Source organism: Neofelis nebulosa, chromosome 4 (genome assembly GCF_028018385.1).
Source record: "Neofelis nebulosa isolate mNeoNeb1 chromosome 4, mNeoNeb1.pri, whole genome shotgun sequence".
Classification (NCBI taxonomy): Eukaryota; Metazoa; Chordata; class Mammalia; order Carnivora; family Felidae; genus Neofelis; species Neofelis nebulosa.
Window position 1 is genome coordinate 149,637,796 of NC_080785.1, and position 22,346 is coordinate 149,660,141.

At 50.0% G+C, this 22,346-nt stretch overlaps 1 protein-coding gene across 5 annotated transcripts; it reads right to left on the minus strand.

The window, feature by feature from the left end:
* Positions 1-11,084: 11,084 nt before the first annotated feature.
* GRM2 (glutamate metabotropic receptor 2) lies at positions 11,085-22,198 on the minus strand. 5 transcript variants are annotated; one of them, XR_009260901.1, is made up of 6 exons: positions 19,782-22,198; positions 16,568-17,405; positions 13,974-15,049; positions 12,619-12,673; positions 11,898-12,078; positions 11,085-11,668 (listed from the first exon to the last, which is right to left on the minus strand). XR_009260901.1 is itself a non-coding variant. In XM_058726755.1 (6 exons), exons 2-6 carry the CDS (start codon positions 20,229-20,231, stop codon positions 11,595-11,597), a joined length of 2,619 nt encoding a protein of 872 aa, XP_058582738.1. In that variant the 5' UTR covers positions 20,232-20,367; positions 22,058-22,168; the 3' UTR covers positions 11,088-11,594. The 5 variants fall into 5 exon arrangements, 3 of the variants coding, with proteins under 3 accessions (XP_058582739.1, XP_058582738.1, XP_058582737.1); XM_058726755.1 differs by lacking the exon at positions 12,619-12,673 and having other exon boundaries at positions 11,088-11,668; positions 19,782-20,367; positions 22,058-22,168; XM_058726756.1 differs by lacking the exon at positions 12,619-12,673 and having other exon boundaries at positions 11,086-11,668; positions 16,568-17,378.
* Between the last annotated feature and the right edge of the window lie 148 nt (positions 22,199-22,346).

Here is a 22,346-nt window from a genome sequence, read left to right on the forward strand (position 1 = left end):
TTTTTTGCCAAGGGCTCTTAGCAAAAAAGAAAAAATTTTAATTTAGTAAATAAAGAGAAAGGAAGGAATCTTTTGGATGGCCTTGATTTCAGTGATGGTCTCATGGGTGTAGACTTATCTCCAAACTAATGGTATTGTATACATTAAATATGTACAGCTTTCTGTATGTCAATCATGCCTTGAAAGAGTGGCTTTAAAAAGAATTATAAGAGGGGCTCCTGGGTGGCTCAGTTAGTCAAGTGTCAGACTCTTGGTTTTGGTTCAGGTCATGATCTCTCTGTTTGGGAGTTCGAGCCCTGCTGTCAGCACAGAGCCTGTTTGGGATTCTCTCTCTCCCTCTCTCTCTCTGCCCTTCTCCCACTCATACTCACTCATTCTCTCTCCTTCTCTCTCTCAAAATAAATAAGTAAACTTAAAAAATGGTTTTTAATAAAAAGAATTCTAAGTATACTATGAACAATTATACTCCAACAAATCAGATAATATAGATGAATTGGACCCATTCATAGAAACACACAAATTATCAAAACTGCCCCAAAGAAAAATCTGAAATAGACCTATCAGAGATTGAATCACTAATCAAAAACCTCCCGATATGAAAAGGTCAGGATCAGGTGGCTTTACTGGTGAATTATACTAGACATTTAAAAAATTAACACCAACCTTTTCCAAACTCTTCCAGAACACAGAAGAGAGAATACTTCCTAACTCATTCTATGAGGCCAATATTACCCTCATGCCAAAACCAGGCATGGATGCCACAAGGAAAGAAAACTGCAGATCGATATCCCTTATGAATCTAGATGCGAAAATCCTCAACAATATACGACTAAAGCAGATCCAAAAGCATATTAAAAAGACTGTACACAATGACCAAGTGAGATTTATCCCTGGGATTTAAGGCGGTTCAACATACAAAAGCCATTCAATGTAATTGAACAAAGGGGAAAAAAATCCTACGAACATCTCCATTGATGCAGTGAAAGGTTTTGGCAAAATCCAACATCCTTTCATGATGAAAACATTCAGAGAACAAGGAATGGAAGATCCTGAACATGATAAAGGGCAATTAGGAAAACGCCCCTGCTAACATCATACTCAATGGTAAAAAGACACAGCTTTCTCCCTAAGATTAGAAATAAAGACAAGGATGCCCACTTTCACCAATGTTCTTCAACACTGTACTGTAAGTTCTAACCAGAGAAATTAGGCAAGGGAAATAAAGCATCCAAACTGGAAAATAAAGAATAAAGCTATCTCTGTTCACAGGTGACATAATTGCACAAATAATACATCCCAAAGAATTTTTTTTAAAAAACTACTAGAAGTAAGAAATGAATTCAGCAAAGTGGCAGATTCAATACCAACACACAAAAATCAGTTGTGCTACTATACACCAGTAATGAACAATCTGAAAATGAAATTAAGAAGACAATTCCATAATTTACAATAGTATCACAAAGAATAGCGTAACTAGGAACAAATCTACTCAGGGAAGTGAAAGACTCACATATGGAAACTATAAAATATTGCTGAAAGAAATTATAGAAGATCTAAGTAAATAGAAAAACATCCTGTGTTCATGGGTTGGAAGACTTAATAATTTTGTTAAGATGGCAATAATCCCCAAAGTGGGCTACAAATCCAGTACAATTCCTATCAAAACTCCAATGGTCTTATCTACAGAAATAAAAAAGCAAATCTTCAAATTCATATGGAATTGAATAGTCAAAACAATTTTGAAAAAAAAAAAGGACAAAATTAGAGTACTCACATTTCACAATTTCAAAACTTACTATGAAATTATAGTAATCAAATCAGTGTGGTACAGGCATACAGATAGATGTAGTGCTGAGACGACTATTCATATGGAAAAAATGAAGTTGGACTCCTCCCACTGTACATAAAAATTAACTCACAATGGATCAAGGACCTAAATATAAGAGCTAATACCATAAAACTCTTAGAAGAAGGCAAGGGGTAAAAATCTTCATGACCTTGGATTTGGCAATGAATTTTTAGGTTACACCAAAAGCATAAGCAACAAAAGGGAATATAGATAAATTATTTCACCGAAATAAAAAACGTGAGTGCATCAAAGGACATTATCAAGAAAGCAAAAAGACAACCTACAGAATAGGAGAGAATATTTACAAATCATACATCTGATAACAGTCTGGTATCCAACCATCAGCTAAGTGAAAGAAGCCAGACACACAGGATCACATACTGCATGATTCCGTTTATACCAATATCCAGAATAGGAAAATCAATAGAGATAGAAAGTAGATTGATTGGTGATTTGCCACAGGCTGAAGGAAGGAAGAATGGGGAGTAACTGCTTAATGGGTCCAGGGTTTTATTTGAGATGATGAAAATGTTTCAGAACTATAGAGAGGTGTTGATTGTGTAACAGTGTGAATTTATTAAATGCCACTGAATTGCCAATTTTAAAATGGTTAGTTTTATGTTATATTAGTTTTGCCTCTTAAAAAAAAGTATAGACCAAAAAAACAGGAGAAAATGTTCACAAACTTGGGGCAGGCAAAGATTTCTTGGACAGATCATAAAGGTAATAACCATATACCAGAGGGAAGGGGGGCAGGGGAATGGGCAAAATGGGTGAAGAAGAGTGCGTGATACAGGCTTCCAGTCATGGAATGAATAAGTCACGAGGATAAAAGGCACAGCATAGGGAGTACAGGCAATGGTACTGTAATAGCATGTCTGGTGACAGATGGCAGCTACACCTGTGGTGAGCACAGCAGAACATATAGAGAAGTTGAGTCACTATGCTGTACACCTGAAATTAATGTCACATTGTGTGTCAACTATACTAAAAAAAAAATGTAAGGCACTAACCATAAAAAAACAAAATTAAAGTCTTTGCTCATTAACTGAGTAAGATAAGTAAAAGCAAAGCTACAGAATAGGGAAAAGGTTCACAATACATTTATCCAATAAACTCATCCTGCACATATAAAGAATTCCTACAAAACAGTATTAAAAAAATAGCCCAATAAAAATGGGCAAAAGATTTGAAGTACTTCAAAAAAGAAGATACAGAATAGCTGAAAAGAAGGAGAGAAACTTCTCAGTATAATTTACCACCAGAGAAACACAAATTAAAACCATAATAAGGGGGCGTCTGCGTGGCTCAGTTGAGTATCTGACTTCCGCTAAGGTCATGATCTTGTGGTTGGTGAGTTCCAGCCCCATATTGGGCTTGCTGCTGTCATCCCAGAGCCCGCTTCCGATCCTCCGTTCCCCTCTCTGCCCTTCCCCAGCTCACAGGCACACGCACATGCGCGCTCTCTCTTAAAAATGAACATTAAACACACACACACACACACACACACACACACACACACACACACAGAGTAAGATGCCACTAGACACCCACTACAGTTAAAAGGACTGGCAAGTGGCAAAGAGTATCTGGGATATATTGGTGTAAAATGGCACAATCAAGGGGTGCCTGGGTGGCTCATTCGGTTAAGTGTCTGACCTCAGCTCAGGTCATGATCTCGTGGTCCATGAGTTAGAGATCCGCGTCAGGCTCTGTGCTGACAGCTCAGAGCCTGGAGCCTACTTCAGATTCTGTGTCTCCCTCTCTCTCTGACCCGACCCCACTCACACTCTGTCTCTCTCTGTCTCTCAAAAATGAATAAATGTTGAAAAAACAGTTTTTAATGGCATAATCACTTGAGAAAACCATTTGGAAATTTCTAATAAAGATTAAAAATCCCTGACTCTATGACTCAGCCATTCTACTCTTAGGCATTTACTAGAGAAAGTTGAAAACCTATGTCTACAAAAAGGCTTGCTCAAAAGTGTTCATAGTAGATGTATTTATAATAGCTTTAAAAATTGGAAACAATCCAATATACATCTACAGGAGAATGGAGAGCGGAATTCCAGTGTATTTGTACAACAGAATATTACTCGGCAATAAAAAAGAAACAAAGATTCGATTCTCACAGCAACATGGATGAATCACATAAACAGATTTAGAGAAAAAAGTCAGACACAAAAGGGTACATATGGTATGACTCTATTTATATAAAGTTCTAGGCAAAGCTAGTTAATGGTGATCAGAATCAAACAGTGGTCATCTCTGGGAGGACGTGGTAGTTACTGGAAAAGGGGCAAGGGGGATCTTTGAGGAGGAAAGAGAAAGTTATATATCTAGATTTGGGTGATGTTTACATCAGGGTACACGTTTGTCAAAATTCACAGAATTGTACCCCTAAAATCTGTGCATCTTATAGTATGCAGAATACTGCTCAATATTTGTTTTAAAATCAGACAAGCCTCAAATCTCCCTACAGCAACCACTCAAGGCTAGAAGACAACAGAGAAATGCCCACCAAGTTTTGAGGGGAAGAGTGTGGACCGTGAGGAAGGTGGTCGAAGATACAGGCCTCCAGTGACAAAACAAGTGAGTGCTAGGGATGTCCCCTACCGCGTAGTGACTGAAGCTATGCTGCTCCAAGCTTATACAGGGAAGTCAACAGAGTGGATCCCAAGAGTTCTTGTCACAAGGAAAAAAGGTTTTTTCCTTGTTTTGCTTTTTCTTTTCATTTTATCTCCAAGAGATAACAGATGCTAACTAAATTTTTTGTGGTGATCATTGCACAATATGTGTAAGTCAGACCACTCTGCTGTACACCTGAGATACACAGAGATATGGGTCGACTGTATCAATAAAACTGGGGAAAAAAGAGATATTTTTTAAAGTTTTTTTTTTATGTTTACTTTTATTTTTTGAGAGAGGGACAGAGTATGAGCGGGGAGGGGCAGAGAGAGGGGGAGACACAGAATCCAAGAAGGCTCCAGTCTCCCAGCTGTCAGTACAGAGTCCTACACGGGCTCAAACTCACCAATCGCGGGATCATGACCTGAGCCGAAGTCGGACACTCAACGGACTGAGCCACCCAGACGCCGCTAAAAAGTTTTGTGTGTGTGTGTGTGTGTGTGTGTGTGTGTGTGTGTGTGTGTGTGTGTGTTTAATTAAAAAAAGAGGAGCCTGTTGGGTGGAAAACTGGTGGCCGAGGACACGGAGGGCAAGGAGAGACGGAAGGAAGGGCCAGGGCGCTCCAGACTGGTAGGTGGCGGGTTTAAGAAGCAAGCCGACTTACAGGCTGGTCCAGGCTTGTCTTTGACCCTGCAGGATCTGAGGCCTTAGCCCCGTTCAGAAGTTCTCAGCGCCACGTTGCTCTCTCCAGGCCTCCTGCTTGAAAATGGCTCCCGCAGTCGGATGGCGGCTGCGCGCATTCCAGGGACAGGGGAGGGGCGAGGAGCCCCTGAGGCCCGGATCCAGCTTGTGGCTCAGCAGCCAGCGGCCACGTGCCCCAGGCCGCTTCCTCCAACAGCGCGTAAGCGGTATCCTGGGTGGGATCCTGGAACAGAAAAAGGGTATTAGGGGGAAACTAGGAAATCTGAATCAGCTATGAATTTTTAGTTAATAAGAAGGTACCACTGTTTCCCCATTAATTGTAAACATGTACTATTTGTTACTAATTTACTAATGTAAACTAATAGAGGAATCTGGGTGTGGGGCCTGTAGGAACTCTCTGTATTGTCTCTCACGATTTTCTTATAAGGCAAACACTTTTAAAATTTAAACTATATAAAAATGAAATAATATGAAGTTGTAACTTTTTAAAAAAAGAGCACGGACCCCCAAATACTAAAACCAGTTCATTTTTATTCAAGTACAAAGTCAAGAGGAAAATATCTCCATCACTAATCTGGGTGATAGTTTAAAGGTGTGTTCACTTTGTGAAAAAAATGCATTGAGATCTACCTCTATGAATTGTATACATTTTTCAATAAAACTTTTATTTCATGTCTGTATAATGGGTATATTAATAAAAAGCACCTAACATGACTACTGGATTAAATGAAACAAGCTAAGTACAATATGTACTCTTATACACTTCTATACACACACAGTCCAGAGCACAGTAAATGCTCAATAAATGTATATTATTTTAATTAAAAGGATAAAAAAATTGTCATAGCAAAAAGGGGAAGTAATCATTAGAGACAAAGGGATGTTTTAATTAAGATGAGTTACATTAAAGGGGCGCCTGGATAGCTCAGTTGGTTAAGTGTCTGACTTCGGCTCAGGTCATGATCTCACAGTTTGTGGGTTTGAGACCCAAGTCAGGCTCTCTGCTGTCAGCACAGAGCCTGCTTTGGATCCTCTGTCCTTCCCCCTCTCTCTCTGTCCCTCCTCTGCTCGTGCTCTCTCCCTCTCTCAAAAATAAATGAAACATTAAAAAAATATATATGAGTTACATTAAAATTTGGTAAAATAAGCTAATAAGACAATCTTCATAATAACATTCATGGAAAATGGGGGGGAAAGGACATTGTCAAATATAAAAGAAGTCAGAATATGGGGACCACAAGCCTTCCATGAAAAAGAAAAACTACTTAATAAAATTCCAACAATTAAAAGTGACATCAAGGGGCACCTGGGTGGCTCAGTCAGTTGGGTGTCCGACTTTGGCTCAGGTCCTGATCTTGTGGTGGGTGGGTTTGAGCCCCAGTCAGGCTCTGTGCTGAGCCTGGGGCCTGCTTCAGATTCTGTGTCTCCCTCTCTCTCTGCCCCTCCTCCTCTTGTACTCTGTCTCTCCCTCAAAAATAAACATTTTAAAAAAATTAAAAAAAAAAAGTGACATCAAAAGTTGGAACTCAAGGGGGCACCTGGGTGGCCCAGTTGGTTAAGCATCTGACTCTTGATTTCTGCTCAGGTCATGGTCTCACAGTTGTGAGACAGAGCCCTGTGTGGGGCTCCTTAATGGCAGCTCAGAGCCCACTTGGGATCCTCTCTCTCTCCCTCTCACCCTCTCTTTCTCTGTCCCTCCCCTGCTTGTGCTCTCTCTCTCTCTCTCTCTCTCAAAATAAATAAATAAACTAAAAAAAAAAAAGTTTGAACTCAGGAATGAGGAAGCGGAAGAGGAAGGCAGCAACCTGTGGATGCCTTGGATAAACAATGAATATGAAATAACTAAGTAAATTACTGTTACCAAACAATTTAGACGAGATAAAACTGGACAGTGTAAAACTACTAGCTAATGCTAATGTTCTCAATTTCTCAACAAGGGATCAGTCAATATGGCCTATAAGGAAAATGTGGTTAATAAAAACATAATGATGCTGAAAGACCGCCAGAGTGAGTTTCAGATGTTGTGACCAAGAGGCTGTCCCAGCACCCAGTTTATTTTGCCCAGAGAAAGGACTCATTACAGGGAGCTCAGCATCCCAGAGCTTCCATGCCGCCATACCTGAGGGATGAGAACCAACGTGAATGCAGAGATGGGAGGGCCAGGTGTGGCATGGCTGAAATACAAACACCATGTGAGCCACCTGGAACCTGTGGGCGTCTGCCTCAGTGCGACAGTGCACAGTGACAACTTAGACAACAATTCCTGGGACAGGTGCAGTGTACGTGGTGGAGGGCCCACTGTCCTTTCCTTCATGGGGTGACGTTGGCCACAGGTCAGACTCACCTCAGATTCCCTGAGACTAGCCAAATGTATACCTCTAAAGGTCACTCTCTCTTTTCTTCAACCTACTGTGATTTTTCAGGGGGAACATATCTTGTGTGGTGAAGAAATGTCTGTGAAGTTCAAGAATTTCTTCAGTTTTACTTTCAGATTCATTTTCTTCAATTAGAATCAAGTAAAATTAAATCCTCACTAAGAAAATAGACATATGGCATGATCCCATTTTTATGAAAGTATTTCTATCCCTCCTTCTATCTGTAAAAAATGCATGGAAATATGTCTAGGATGCTGCACCAGAAATGTTAATGATGGTTATATTTGAATCATGCAACTGGAACTAATACTTTTTTTTTTTTTAATTTTTCCACAATGCTTAAACTGTTTATAGGGAGCGTATATTGTTTCCACAGAAAGAATAAAGTGATTTTTCTTTAAAAAACAAACAAACAAACAAATAAACAAACCTGCCTTCTTGATGAGAGCCCTTGGGGTTTAAAGCTTCCATGTTTTACTTTCTCCCTCCTCTGGCTGCCCGCCACCCCCCTTCCCCCCGCCACTGTCTTCCTCCCAGTTTCCTCCATTTCTCTCCTCCTCCCTTTGCACCCTCCAGCTTTTCACTTTCCTTTAGTCCCCCACCTCCTTCCCCTGTTTTTCCCAGATCTAGCCCCTCCCCCCCTGACTGAGGACACCCCATCTTTAGTGCTCAATGGCCTGTTGGCCCATGGGTGGGGAGGCCAGGCTCCTTTCTTTTCCTGCAGGAAGTTGGGGTGGGGACATTTTCAGAGGGTTTTGAGATCCTCAGTGACCCCTCCTTTCCCCTATACCTCTCCTGACCCCGGAACCCAAGGGAGGAGGCAAGAGCAGCCAGGGTGGGGTGGGGATAATGGAGAAAGAACTCTGTATGAATGTAGCCATGGGGCAAGTCTCCCCACAGGACCCAGGGGATGTGGAACAGCTTGAATCATTTTCCCAGCTCTGTGTCCTCCCCTCAGCTCTATTTTTTTTTTTTTTTTTTTGTCCCCAACACCTTTGCTCAATACATCACCAGCTTCTTGGATTTCAATATTCTTTCTATCTCAAGGGCCTCCTCTGGAAAGGGCTCACTCTCCCTGATCCCATGACAGGACTGGGGGAGCCATGAAAAGAGTGGCCTTGACCATGCCACGGGGACTCCTGCTTGAGAGAGAGAGAGAGTCAGGCCCACCCAGACAGGCTGCTGTAGCTTGCCCAGGACCAGTGCAAGGGACAGGTGAAAGGGTGGCAGAAGGGTAGGGTGGAGCTGTGGGCAAAGCCACAGGACAGCTGCCCAAGCAAAGCAGACTGCTGGTTACACTGAAGGACAGTCAATTCCCTATGGCTGGAGAGAACCCCAAATGTTTGGCATCTCAGCTGTCAGGCCCCAGAAAGGGCAGGGCTCTCCTTGGAGGACTCCAAGTCTCACATAAGCAGGGCCAGCCCAGCAGGGACCCCTGGGCCCCCACCTGGTTCCGGCACCAGGGCTTTGTGGGACATGGATGTGGTACTGAGCAGGGACAGCAGGGACATAAGCCTAGGATGGTCAGGACCAGGGGGAGGGCGGGGGCAGGGGCAGCTGGAAGGGCCTGGTCCGAGCAACATGTGAGAGTTGAGGAGTGAAATCCAGCAGATTCTCTGCCCACAACAGTGTGGGCGTGGAGAAGGCAAGGCAGAGGTGGTGGTGGAAGGATCTGTGTGGGCAGATGTGAGGACTGGCCCTCAGGAACTCTTCATCCACCTTCTGCCCCCAGGTGATGGGTGACAGGGACAGAAGGTGATTCTTCACTGAATATTCCTTGTACCTCCTTAGTTATGAGCCATTTTAATAACTACTTTTAACTATTATTATTATTATATTAAAATTTTTTTAATGTTTATTTATTTTTGAGACAGAGAGAGACAGGGCATGAACGGGGGAGGGTCAGAGAGAGAGAGGGAGACACAGAATCTGAAGCAGGCTTCAGGCTCTGAGCTGTCAGCACAGAGCCCAACGCGGGGCTTGAACTCACGAACCGCAAGATCATGACCTGAGCCGAAGTTGGACACTTAACCGACTGAGCCACCCAGGCACCCCTATTATTACATTTTAAAGTAAATAGCTGAAGCCATGGAAAGGAGGGTTGCTCCCCCTGGTGCAAAACATCAGAGCACATCTTGGCCTGTCCAGAAGCTGGGAAGGTGGGCAAATGCTTCCTGGGTCCAGTTTTGCAGGAAGATCCAGAAAAGGCCACACTGGAAGCACAGATCAGCACCACAGGTCCCATGGGATACAGTGCCCCGGTGCTCAGCCACTGGGGGCTGCACCCAGGCCTGGGTCACTCAAGACCAGGGACCCTGAAAAGAGACACCCCAGTAGTCTTGCCAAAATTAGCAAATGAAAATACAGGATGCCCAGTTAAATTTGAATGTCAGATAAACAACAGAATGTTTAGTATAATTATGTCTCAAATATAGCATGGGACATACTTATACTAAAAATTTATTCATTGTTTATATGCCGTTCAAATGTAACTAGGCATTTGTATGTTATGTGGCACTCCTACACTTCAGATATTGGCTGGAGAGGAAGAGCCACTCCTGCAATTGTTGTTTTGTTTTGTTTTCTGTTTATATTTTTAAAATTGTTAACCCAAATTTCCACAGCCTTGCTAGCCTGTAACTGCAAATGAATTAACTTAAAAACAACCAATGTCCCTGGCCTGCCCATCTCCCAACACAAGACCTTGTCCCTCTGAGACTCCTCAGTGCCGGGGCACCCCAGAAGGTGCCAGGTTCTGCTCCTGTTTGAGTTCTGTGCCCACTGCCCCCCTACGCCACAGGAGGGCAGCGGTTGCCTGGCTGAGCGCTGTGCCTGAAACCCTGCCTCTGCGCCCTCTGCTGGTGAGCCCCAGATGGCAAGTGCGGGGGTGGGAGGATGCCCTAGGGCCCCGGGCCCCACGACCCAGGCAGTTGGGGGAGAGCTCCTCCGAGACTGGAGGAGGCCCCTTCTTCCACCTCTCACAGTCTGACAGCAGATGACCTCTCTAACTGCCCAGGCTCTGTCCTTCCTGCTTCATCTCCTCCCTCCACACCAGCTCTTTCTGGCTCTGTACACGGTACCAGAACAGGCAATGTTCAGCTGTGTCTCCTCTTGGTTCCCTCCATACCAAGGCTCAGCCTGGCTTTGTGCTAACCAGTAGCTCTTCCGAGTGCCAGGCAGGCCAGCTGTGGAAAAGCCCACAGTTACGGGTCACAGTCGGCCGCCCCTCCTGCCCTACCGCCCACACCATCCGGGTCCTCCCTTGCGCTGTCAGAGGAGCCTGAGTCCCTTGAAGCCCCCTGCTCTCATCCCAGTAGATCCCCCCTGCTCTGCGGGGGATCCTTTTCAGAGAGGATGGCTTTTTCATCTTCTGTCTCCCCAACCAAGCAGGACTGGGTCTGTCTTGCTGGCTGCCAGATCCTAGCATCCGGCACAGAGCAGGCACAGATCAGAGTCAACAAATACTATGGAAAGGAAGGTTGGGCGGCTGTGGAGGGCATGAGGGGTCTCCCTGGGTCAAAGGCAACGAGTGATTTTTTTTTTTTTAAATAAAGACACTTTATTTACAGGTAATACAAAATAAACCACAGGACAAACTACTATGCACAGGGAGGGATGGCCCCCACAATAATCCCCCTCCCCATCCCAGAATAACTTATGTAAAAAATTAAAAAGGCCCTAGAAGGAGGGAAGGGTGGGGCTGGAAGCACCTTTGCTGATTGGGGATTGGGGCCGGTGGTCCTCGGCCATCCTGTTCCAGGGCAGAGTAGATCCTGGCTTGCTCCCTTCTGAGTCCTGCCTGGGCCTAGCAAGGAGGGGACATGCTGCGAGGACAGTTGGTGGCTGCTGCAGAGGCTCCCGGGCCAAGGACCCTGACTTCTGACTCTGAAGGGTTGGAATAAGTAGGTAGGTAAGTGGCTGCGGGGGCGGGCATGGGGTTGGGGTTATTGCAATGCTCCAGCTGACTTCCTCCTGGCCCTGGATGTGGGGGTGCACCGGATTCCAGGGAGCAGCTGTGTGGGGGCAGGAATGTGGGGTCTTCAAAGCGACGATGTTGTTGAATCTACCACCTCACGGCCGTTGCAAACGGTGGGGACAAACTGGGAGCCAGACCCTAGGAAAGGAAGTCAGAGATTGGGGCCAACCCTCAGGTCCTTCACAGAGGCAGACAGCAGGGCAAGCAGGAGTGTGGAGGGAAGTTTCCCGCCTTCACCCCTCCCTCTCCTATCCAGCCTCATCTAAGGAGCTCTCCACCTCCAGCCAAGGAATCCCAGCAACCCAAAGAGTGGTCCCCATGTTGAGGAGCTGAGGCAGAGAGCAGGCTGCTTAGGGTGAATGCTGACCTTGGCCGAGGCTGGAGCTGGCCCTGGTGGCGGCGCTGCTGAAGCGGCTGGTGGGTGCACGATGGCTAACCACGTTCTTCTGTGGCTGGAAAAGGATGATGTGCAGCTTGGGCGCAAAGAGACAGCCGAGCACCACAGAGCCGCTGAGGCTGACCGACACGCACATGGTGGTGGTCTGCACCTGGGATGGGTGAAGTCAAGGATGAGTCTGGCCCCATGACCCCTGTCAGGCTGCAGGGGTAGGGAGTAGGGGAGATGGTAAGCATCCAACACTGGGTCTTGGTCCATTTGCCAAGCCCCAAAGGATTTCTAGGAAGGTGGGCACAGTCCCAGTGTCAGCCCGTGAACCACCTTCCCAGGGAGATCAAAGTTCCAGCTGAGGGGGGTGAACATGCAGGGTTGCAGGAATGTATGTGTGCATCGGAGTGTGTCTGCCAGTGTGTGTATAAGTGTGTATCTGCATGCATATGCGTGCAGGTATGTGTGTGTGCATGAGTGTGTGTGTGTGCATGTGTGCATGTGTGGATACTGCGTGTGTGTGTGTCCAGGTTAGTCCTTAGCCAACTATGATTGGCATGCAAATGCAAATCATATGCAAATGCAGGCTGAGTCAGAGCAGATTCCCTCCCCAGCCCTGGCCTCCACCAACCAGGCAGGTGGCCCAGCAGGTGCAACAACAGCCAAACCCAGCCGCCCTGGCCCCCAGCACTGCCCACCATACCTCTGTCCTGGGGGAAAGGGCCTTTGCAGGGGCTCTTGTCTCGATTTTCCTGCTCCTTTAATTGTTAAGATTGTCAGTTCAGACCCTGCTCTACACTCCCAAGCTGAGTGACCTTAGGCAAGGGATTGAACCTCCCTGAGTCTCCGTTTCTTCGTCTGTAAAATGGGGAGAGCCACGGAGTTTACTCCAGAGTCGTGAGGATTCAACAAGATGATCCTCTTACTGTCTAGAGGACAGCTCATCTGTCACCTCTGCAGAGAGGCATTCCCTGACCACCCCCATTTAAAGCAGCCATGGCCCCCTAGAAGGTGAGGAGACCTATGAGACACTCAGTGCCAGTTGGAACTTTGCTTGGAAGCCACCAACTGGGGTAGTTTCCACCTGCTTAAAACTCCCTCAACCCTATCCCCTAGATCTCCTACTGCTCTGTGCTTCAGCTTCTCTGCCTTTCCTGCTTTCATCTCTCAACCCCAGAGCTGCACAACTCCAGGGGCACTGTGCTACACTGCAAGGCTCCAAGAGGCATCAGAGCATGGTACCCTCTGAGGCCATGTGGCCTGATAGCCCACCATTCCCATTCCCACTTTCCACCCTCACCTCTGCCTATCTTGCACCGTTTGTGCCTCCCCTCCTCAACAAGGGAGGTCAATGCACGCCCTCTGCTCCAATCGGCCTCTGTATTGACTGCCCTTCCCTACCTTCTCCATCCAACCTATTGAAACCTGCCTGTCTTGCAGAGCCCAGTTCAAGGACTCCTCTTCCAAGAAGCCCTCCATGATTCTCTCTCTCTTTCTCTCTCTCTCTCTCTCTCTCTCTCTCTCTCTCTCTCTCCACACACACACACACACACACACACACACACACACACACACACACCACATACACACCACACACACACCTCCCTCTTCTGTGCTCTCACTAGGACCTAAACAAGTCAACAACATTTCCTGACTTAGTTCTTTAGTTGATCCCCTGGTCACCCACCCACTAGCCCAGGAGCTACCCAAGAGCAGAAACCAAGTGTCCCCTTCTGCAGCCAACCCCTCCATGGAGCAGGGCAGAGCATCTGCCCATCTGGACATATTTCAGTCCATGCCTCTCCTCGAGCTTAGGGGGTGACATCTGAGTCCTGAAACCTCAGCTCTAACTCCTCCACCTCCTTGTCCATTGTCTTAGTCCCCACTCAACCTTCCCACCTTCCCCTGGGATCCAGTCCCAACTGGGCCACTGCAAGCTGGGTGAGCTTTCAGCCTATTGGAGCCTCAGAGTTATCAGAAGAGTAAATGAGACACCAGGAAACAAGAGGTCCAGGACCCACCCCCAACCCCGCTGCCACTCTGTGGCAGGTGGCTCACCCGGTAGTCACTGGAGGTGACATAGAAGATGGGCAGGAAGGCCAGCCAGATGATGCAGGTGGTGTACATGGTAAAGCCTATGAATTTGGCCTCATTGAAGTTCTCGGGGCACTTGCGGGTTTTGAAGGCATAGAGCGTGCAGAGCGCGATGAGGAGCACGTTGTAGGCCAGTGAGCCCAGCATGCTTGCATCTCGATGGTTGCAGCGCAATGTCACCACCTCCCGCCGCTCCGGGGCTGTCTCCTTGCCGGTGCCCGGTGCTTCCACCACCAGCCAGGCAGCCACAATGAGCAGCTGGCCCGAGATAAGCGCCAGGCAGATGGCCACCTGTGAGGCAGGACTGATGAAGCGTGGCCGCTGGGCTCCCTCCCGGGCCCCACCGAAGATGCGCGCGATGCGATTGGTCTTGGTGAGCAGAGCTGAGTAGCAGACAGAGAAGGCGGTGCCCAAACCAAGGCGCCGTAGGGTGCACACAACCGTGGATGGCTTGGCAATGAAGATGAAGGTCATGCAGTAGCAGAGGAAGACACCGCCCAGCAGGATGTAGCAGAGCTCTCGGCCTGAGGCCTTAACCACTGGGGTGGCATTGTGCCGCACAAAGACACCCAGCACGAAGAGGGTGGCCAGGGCGCCTAGGCAGGCGATGGTGACTGGTCCCACGGCCCAAGCATCACCCCAGCGGATGTACTCCTGGGGCAGCTCAAAGCAGCCAGTCAGGCTGGCGTTGGGCCAGTAGCCCAGGCCACAGTCAGCACAAGTGAACTCGTCCAGCCGGTACTCGTAAGGCTGGCAGGGGATGCAGAGCCAGCAGCAGACCTCCCCTGGCTGCACACTCTTCACCTCATTCTGGAGACAGGGCTCACTGCAGCGAGACGTGGGCAGGGGGCCGGCCAAGGGCGAGGCCCATGGGATGAGGCTGGTGTCCAGGGTCAGGCCTTCGGCCCAGTAGCCCACCTTCTGGTAGCGATAGCGCCCACTGCCTGCCCGCAGGTAGGTGAAGATGTTGTAGCGACCAATACCATCACCAAAGCGGTCGAAGCGGACTTCATTGTGTGTGTCAGCTGGGCGGAAGGGGGCTGGAATTGGGGAGGGAAGAGAAGGTTGGATTGGTGGGTAGTCTTGATGTGACCTCCACCCTCACCCTAACATGGAACCCAGACCCCGACCTGAGGCCACTCCTTGTCCTTCTGAGCCCCATCCCAACACTAAAGCTGGACTTAACCCCAGCCATTGTTCTAAATGAGAGGCTACAACAAATCTCAACTCTAAACTCCAAATAAAACCTCAACCTCAAAGCCCAGGCATCTCCACAGACCTAATGTCCACACCAACGCCCAACCATGACTCCCCAAAACCTAGCTTTATGCCTAGTCTCCAGTAACTTCCAACCCAGACCCCAGACCCTAGACCCCAACCTTATCACAACACACACTGCAGCCCTCCCCCCAGACTTAACACGGACACCCTCACACCTAAATTCAGCCTCAGGTCCAGTCCTGGTCCCACTTAATTCTCTTGATGACAAGTCAACTCTCTCCCCTCTAGTCCTAATACTCACATCAGTGCTAGCTGAACCCCAACTTTAGATGCGCTCATCACGCAGCTCACAAGGCACTTCTCTTCCCCATCTCCCCTCACCCGGGAACCTCACATCTCCCAGCCAGGCTCAAGAGGAAGCAGGACCCCTGTCATCCCAGGTTCCAGTGAGAAGTTGGGGTTCATACTAGCAGATGATGTGCATAAGGCTCCATATGGTGAATGATGCAGCCTGGAGTCCCTTGCAGGTTCCATGCAACCCCTGCTCCTTCAAGCCAGCCTCAAAGTCCTCAGAATCCAACTCGAGCCCTCCAATAAATCCTACCTAGCTCAGTGGGCTGAATTGAGCCTTGCTCTGATGGCAACCTCATGCACCCGAGTCCAATCCTAACCCCTCCCCTGATTCTCCCACAACTCTGAATATAAATCTCATTGGAATTATTATTCATCTTAACCCTGGGCCAGTAGGCTTTGGGGGCCCTGGCACTGCTCCCCACTCCCTCCCTCCCACTGCTCCTACAGTGATGCTTCCTGAAGCACAGTGATGATTCTGAGGCATTCATTTTTCGTAAAGCTGGAACGTTTATTAAAATAAATTTTGGTATGAAGAGACTGTGGCCACCTTGAATGGAAAAATCAAGACGAGGAATAGAATTTTCCCAGAAAATAGAGTGCCACCTGATGCTCACTCTCAACCCACCCTTATTCTGACTCCCACTGATGTTTTGCTGCCTGAGAATGGGCTCGAGGGCCCCCAGTCCCTACTCTCCGCATGATAAAGAGGCAGGAGGGAGAGAGAGAGCAAGGTTCAAATAGGAACTAGAGACCCTCAGTGCAGGATGAGGCCAGAAAGTGAAACCTCAGCCCTGGCTCCAGTTGGAGTCCCCTCTGTCTAGCCATCCTTGTCCTGGATCACATCCCAGCCCTCCCCCACCCCCGGGTGACTCCCTCACTTGCCGTAGGCTACGTTTTCTTAGTCAGGTAATGGAACCTGAAGACCCGATCCCTCTTGCCTGCTGAAGGCCAGAAAACTGCTGGACACTAGCCAGCCCCATTACCATCAAACTTGACATTGAGCACGAAGTCCTTGTAGAGGCGGCGCCCGTTGACAGGCCGCATTGCATCGCAGAGGTGTGTGGTGTTGGGGCAGAGGGCTCGGTGCATGTTGTGCAGTGCATGGGCCATGGCATACACTGCGTTGACCACAAACATGATCTTGGACTCTTGCTCAAAGGGCACGGAGCGCAGCGAATGGGCTGCACAATCTCGCCGCCGGAAGCTACAGCCAAACCTCTGCTCCCAAAACTCACGGAACCAGGGGTTCCGGCTGTTGTTCCAAGGGTCCAGGCTCTGGAAGTAGGAGGCAAAGTCGCTGATGGGATAGGAGGCCAGCTCGATAGTGATGGCGCCCTCAGCGGCCCCTTCGCTGCCGGCCACCACGCTCTCCAGGGCACCCCAGCCATCACTGGCCACCCAGGTGAAGCTGGCGTTGAGACGCCGGGTGGCCGCGAGGAGCTCGCGTGCGTCCTCGGAGCGGGTGAACAGGACAGCCACACGGGCACTGGGCTTCTGCAGTAGGGCTCGCACCACGCCTTCGAAAGCTGCGCGGCTCATGGCACGGCCCACCTTCTCCGAGGTGGCCACACAGATGTTGCGGGCACGGGCCTCCAGCTCAAAGGCTTCGATGCCTGTCTCACCATAGTCACCCTCGGATGCCACAGTGGACACATATGTCCAGTTGAAGAAGCGGAGAATCTCGGCCATGGCCTTGGCTTGGAAGAAGTCGGGGGGCACAGTGCGGGCAAAGTAGTCATAGCGGGACTTGTCGCTCAGCTTGGCACTGGTGGAGGCATAGCTGATCTGTGGAATCTGAAATAGCCGCAGGAGATTGGCCACCTGGGGGACCAGTAGAGAGGGCCAAGATCAGAGATCAGGTCAAACTCGAAAGACAAATGTGTTTCTCACAGCTACTCGACCTTGGGATCAAGTGTCTGTGTAGTCAGCCCTGAGGTCTGCTTCTCCCCAAAGACCCATACCCTGTCTTGATGTGTCTTCCCTCTGGGGGTAGGGAGTGTTCCACTCCTTCCCAAGGGCTGGGAGAGAGAAGACCTAGGGCTGAGGCACCTGGCTCCGGAGCCACACCAGGACCCCTCTACTGTCACCCTTCAGATGCAGAGCAGTAGCAAAAGTAGGGAAGCAAGGGAGGGCCCAAAGCTTGGGCTGGGAGAGGTTGGTACTTGGCTGCACAGGGCAGGGGGCAGGCCACTAGCTGGGATGCTCAGGGCTCTTGGGCTCTCTACCTATTTGGGGCAGGTAACCTTTCCCCAGAGTCCATCCTGATGGAATGATGGAGAAAGAAGGAAAAGGCTTCCTCAGGAAAGGAGACCCAGATCTTGGCTGCCATCGGATGGCTGAACTTGAAATAAACAAGGCTTCCTGCTTACCGCTGACCACCTGGCAGGCCATCTCCTACCCTTGGGTCCCTAGGACCTGCCCGCTAGAGTGGGAGACAGACAAGGACATGGTGGGATGGGTAGGTGAGAGCAGGACAAGGCCCAGTTTCCACACGTGGGAGGTAGGTCCTGCCTTTGCACCTGGGACACAGGCTCTTACTCTGACAGTCTCAATGCCTTCTCCTCTCGTACTTTCTGCCTCTGTGTCCCTGGGCAAGTTAGCAAACCTCCCTGAGCCTCAGTTTCTCATTCCTGCCTGATGAGGCTGCTGAGGAGGGAAAAATGAAAATGCATGTGAGGTCACAGTGCCGGGCAAAAGGAAGATGATAGGGGTTTGGGCAGGAGAGATGGGGCTGAAATGAGGAGGAATTATTAACAGGCAGGTTCAGCCTAAGATGAAGGGCTGGGCCTTGTTTTGACTCAGACAAGGAAAAAGCAGACCAATGTTGAAGTGTGGGCCCTGGTACAGGAGGCAGGCAGCTTGGGGTGGGAGGAAAGTAACTGGACTGGAGATGAATGCATGGAGCCCTAAGAACTGTGGAGAGGGTGGATGCTGGGAAAGCACCCTGGAGGCCCCTGAAAGCATCAGCAGGTGGGATATGGCAGATGTGGGTGCCAGCACAGCCATACCTGTCCAAGTTGCTACTGGCCACCTCCAGCAGCTGGGACTAGCAGAACAGGTAACTCACTTCCTGCAGTAAGAGGATGAGGAGGCCTCCCCCATCCCAGGTCAGAAGCTGCCTCCACAGTTCAGACTCCTGCTTCATTTCTCCTGATTAAGTGTGCCAGGTCAGGGGTCCTGGCCCTGCCTCTGACTGCAGTGCCCTTAGCTGGCCTTGTAAAGGAAGCTGAAGCCCCAGCCAAGGCCCTCTGTGCAAATTCTAATCCTGATCCCAGTTCTGGCCTCATCTTCCGGCAACCTATTCTGGGCACCAGGCAGGTAAGTGTCCAGGCAAGAGGTGGGACCCAGTCAGGGAGGGGGAGGGTCCCACATGGGCTAAAGCAGCCACGCATGCCCACGATATCAGCTGGGCCAGTCTGTGAGAAAGCAGGAGGGAGGGTCTCATTCCCTTACCTTCCCACCCCTGCAAATCCTGTCCCCCCAAAGACCCTAAGGGACCCTCCCCCCACTTCACCCATTCTGCTTCTCTTCCTCCGGGGTCCCCATCCCTGTTTCTCTTCTCTGGGATGCTCCTGGCTTCTATCTTTCACCCCTTTCTAGTCCATGGAGAGGTGATCTGACAGAGTTGGAGGCCCTTGGCTGTGAGCTCTAGGTGAATGTCTCCACTTTGCCAGTGCCTGCCACTCTTCAAGCCTCAGTTTCCTCATCTGTAAAATGGGTTAATAACAATAGCAGTTAATATTGATTATGCCTCTGACACAAGCTTTGCATGTATTACCTCATTAAATTTCCACCGCAACCTTAAGAGTGGCAAGTGTTATGAGTCCTGTTCTGTAAGGAGGAAACTGAGGCACAGAAGAGAGAAATAGCACCCAGTGTCACATAGTATGTCTGGGAGCCAGGATTCACACCTGGGGTTCTGATCCAAGAGGCCTGGCTATTAAGCTTCTTAGGACTCTTTAACATCAGCTGTGTGTGTGTATGTGATGCAAGTGGGATGTTTTCCTTATACAATTTCTAAAAGTCAGCCTGCATCATGTGACAGGGGACTTTCTTGGTATTCTGTAAAAAGCTACTTAAAGGAAGCTCCTCGCCCCCCTTCTAATACATGGCAGCCTAGAGCCCCTGCACAAAGGGAATTCTGGGCCCCTGCCTCTGGCCTCCCTCCCCAGTCCCCATTTGGGCAGCCCCACATACCTGAATGGAGACGTCGCTGTAGGAGCCGCCAATGACACCAGTGATGGCAGTGGGAGCATCACCGTGGGTGGCATAAGAGCCGTCGGGGCAGATGTGGCGTGAGCCATCGGCACCACGGCTAAGTGAGGCACGCACGAAGTCGAGTGCCTGCTCCAGGGCATGTGTGTCCTTGGAGCAGCTGTCGAGTATGTGCGCGCCCAGGCGCACACCCGGCAGCAGGCGTGGGTCACGGTTGATGCGGTCCAGTGCAAAAAGCATGGCCTCCAGGCGCTGGATGCCACGATGCTCATTGACAGGCCCACACTCCTCTGCCAGGCCGCCCTTCTGGTGTACCGGGAACAGCCCACCCAGGACCAGGTCCCCCTCCAGGGTCAGCACCTTCTTGGCGGGGCCCTCAGCCACAGTGCCCCATAGCAGAAGCAGTGCCAGGAGCCCAAGCAGTGATCCCATTGTCCCAAAGGGGATGGATGGGTCCAGCAGACCTGGGCCTCCAGGGGATGAGGGTAGAAGCAGCAAAGGCAAAGAAAGGAGAAAACAGGGACCAGGAAAGGACAGGCAGGAAGAGAGATAAGAAGGGGCCCAGCTCCTGCAGAGAAAGAGACAGACAGACAAACAGGGAGAGGTGGAACCCGAGAGTGGCTACCCCTTCTGACTCTGCCGTCCCCAATTCCCTCACCTAGGGACTTTCCTAGGGAGCCAGGGAGAGGTGGTATCACTGACTAAGCTGAGAAGCTCCTGAGACACCCATTGACCTGTTTCTCAGCCTTGCCCTCATCTGGGTTTTTAGATGACCTCTGTGCCCATTCCATACTCAGCAGAGAGGGAGGGAGGTAGAGAGTAGAGGCCCAGACATAAGTTAGGAGAACTCAGCTAACACCAATCCTGCTGTGAATCAAAGAGTGTCCAAGAACTTGCACAAATCTCCCAGGACCCCAGAGTCAACACTTTTGCAGCAGGAGCCAGGTTAGAATATAAACTTAGGGGTCCAATCTCTATCTTGAATCTTGCATTCCCAGAAATGAGCCATTGTGCCTGAGAAACCACCACAGAAGAGGGAAGGAAAAATCTCCGAAGGGTAGTCTCCAACTCCTAGAGAGCCTGGAACCCAGGGTGAGCACCCAAGGGTCCTAGCCTCTAGTTCTTAAAAAGCCATCCCCAGAGCCCCTGACTGAGGATGTAATAGAGACTCTAGACCCTGGGAGTTTGACAGCAAGGTAGAGAGGTTGGCCCCAGGGAGGGAAACTGAAGTGGCCACAGGTCTTAAGTCAACAGGAAAAGTCAATGTGAGCATATGTGTGTGTCCAGGGACAGGGTCAGTTCATCTAGTCAAAATCTCAAAATTGCTCAAGGTGAGACTTTTGGGCACCTCAGCTCTGCATAGAATGCCGTTTGAGACTTTATGCCCCTGTGTTTTCTTCAGCTCAGAACCAAGCATCAGAACCATCTCAGAACCATCTCTAATCTCCTTATCCTCATCCTTTCCCTATCCTGTCCACCCTGGCCCTGGCCCTCAGGGACACCTCCTTCCCTCTTCCACTCTGCACTTCATCATTTGTGCCCCAGCTACCCTCCCAGATGCCCACCCCACACAGGCTCTCACAATCACGCAGGCTTGGGAAGGCTAGGAGAAGGAAACTGAGGCTGAATAAGGTTAGCCACTAGTTCAAGGACCCCATGTCCTGGCACAGAGACTGGGGTTCTTCACTTTGCCCCTCAGCTCCCCAGGGTTAACCTCCCACTGGTGCCAGGGCAAGGAGACTGGGATCCTGTGGGTACCGGGAAAGCAGCAGTTCAACCAGGCAACCAGGAGAGAGAGGCAAGCATGAAGACCAACACAGATGAGGAAGGGACCCAGATGGGGGCTGAGGTCCAAACGGGTCAAAACCACAAGCCTCCCACAGGGGCGGCCAGGACCCAAATTCAGACAGGGACAATACCCTGAAGGGAGATAGAATCCCAGAGGCGGGCAGCCAGGGGGCCTGGGCAAGGAGTGATTGAGACCCGCAGGCTGACACAAAGATAGAGGCACAGACAGAAAGACAGACCAAAGGATGTAAGGAGAGGAGGAACGAAGGAGCGTGATGCAGGGCGTGCGTTCTCTGGGGAAGAAAGGCGGGACGCCTGGGGTTGTCTTCCCGCTTCCCAGAGCTCCTGGCGAGCTCTGGCTGGACGCCCCGGCCCGAGCGCCCCAGAACTCGAGGGCCCGCGGGACGCTGGGACATGGGGTCAGGCTCTATAAGGTCGGCGGCGGCCGCGGCACCACGGGCTTACCCTACCTGGCGCGCCCGACTCCGGCGCGGAGAGAAACGGAGAGGAGCCGGGGGCGCAGGGTTCCAGCTCTCGCTCACTAGCTCGCTCTCTCGGCAGCTCTGCGCTCTCCGTCCGCCCGCTCGCCCGGCCGCTTTCAATCGCGGCCCGCCCCGCCCCTGGCCCCGGCCCGCCCCCAGCCCCTCCTCCGTTCCTCCCCACTCCGGATCTCCCGCTCCCAACCCGGCCTCGCCTCCCTCCAGACTCCTGCACCGCTCCTTGCCCTGCGCCTCCGGCTTCTGTTCTTCGCGGGGCTTT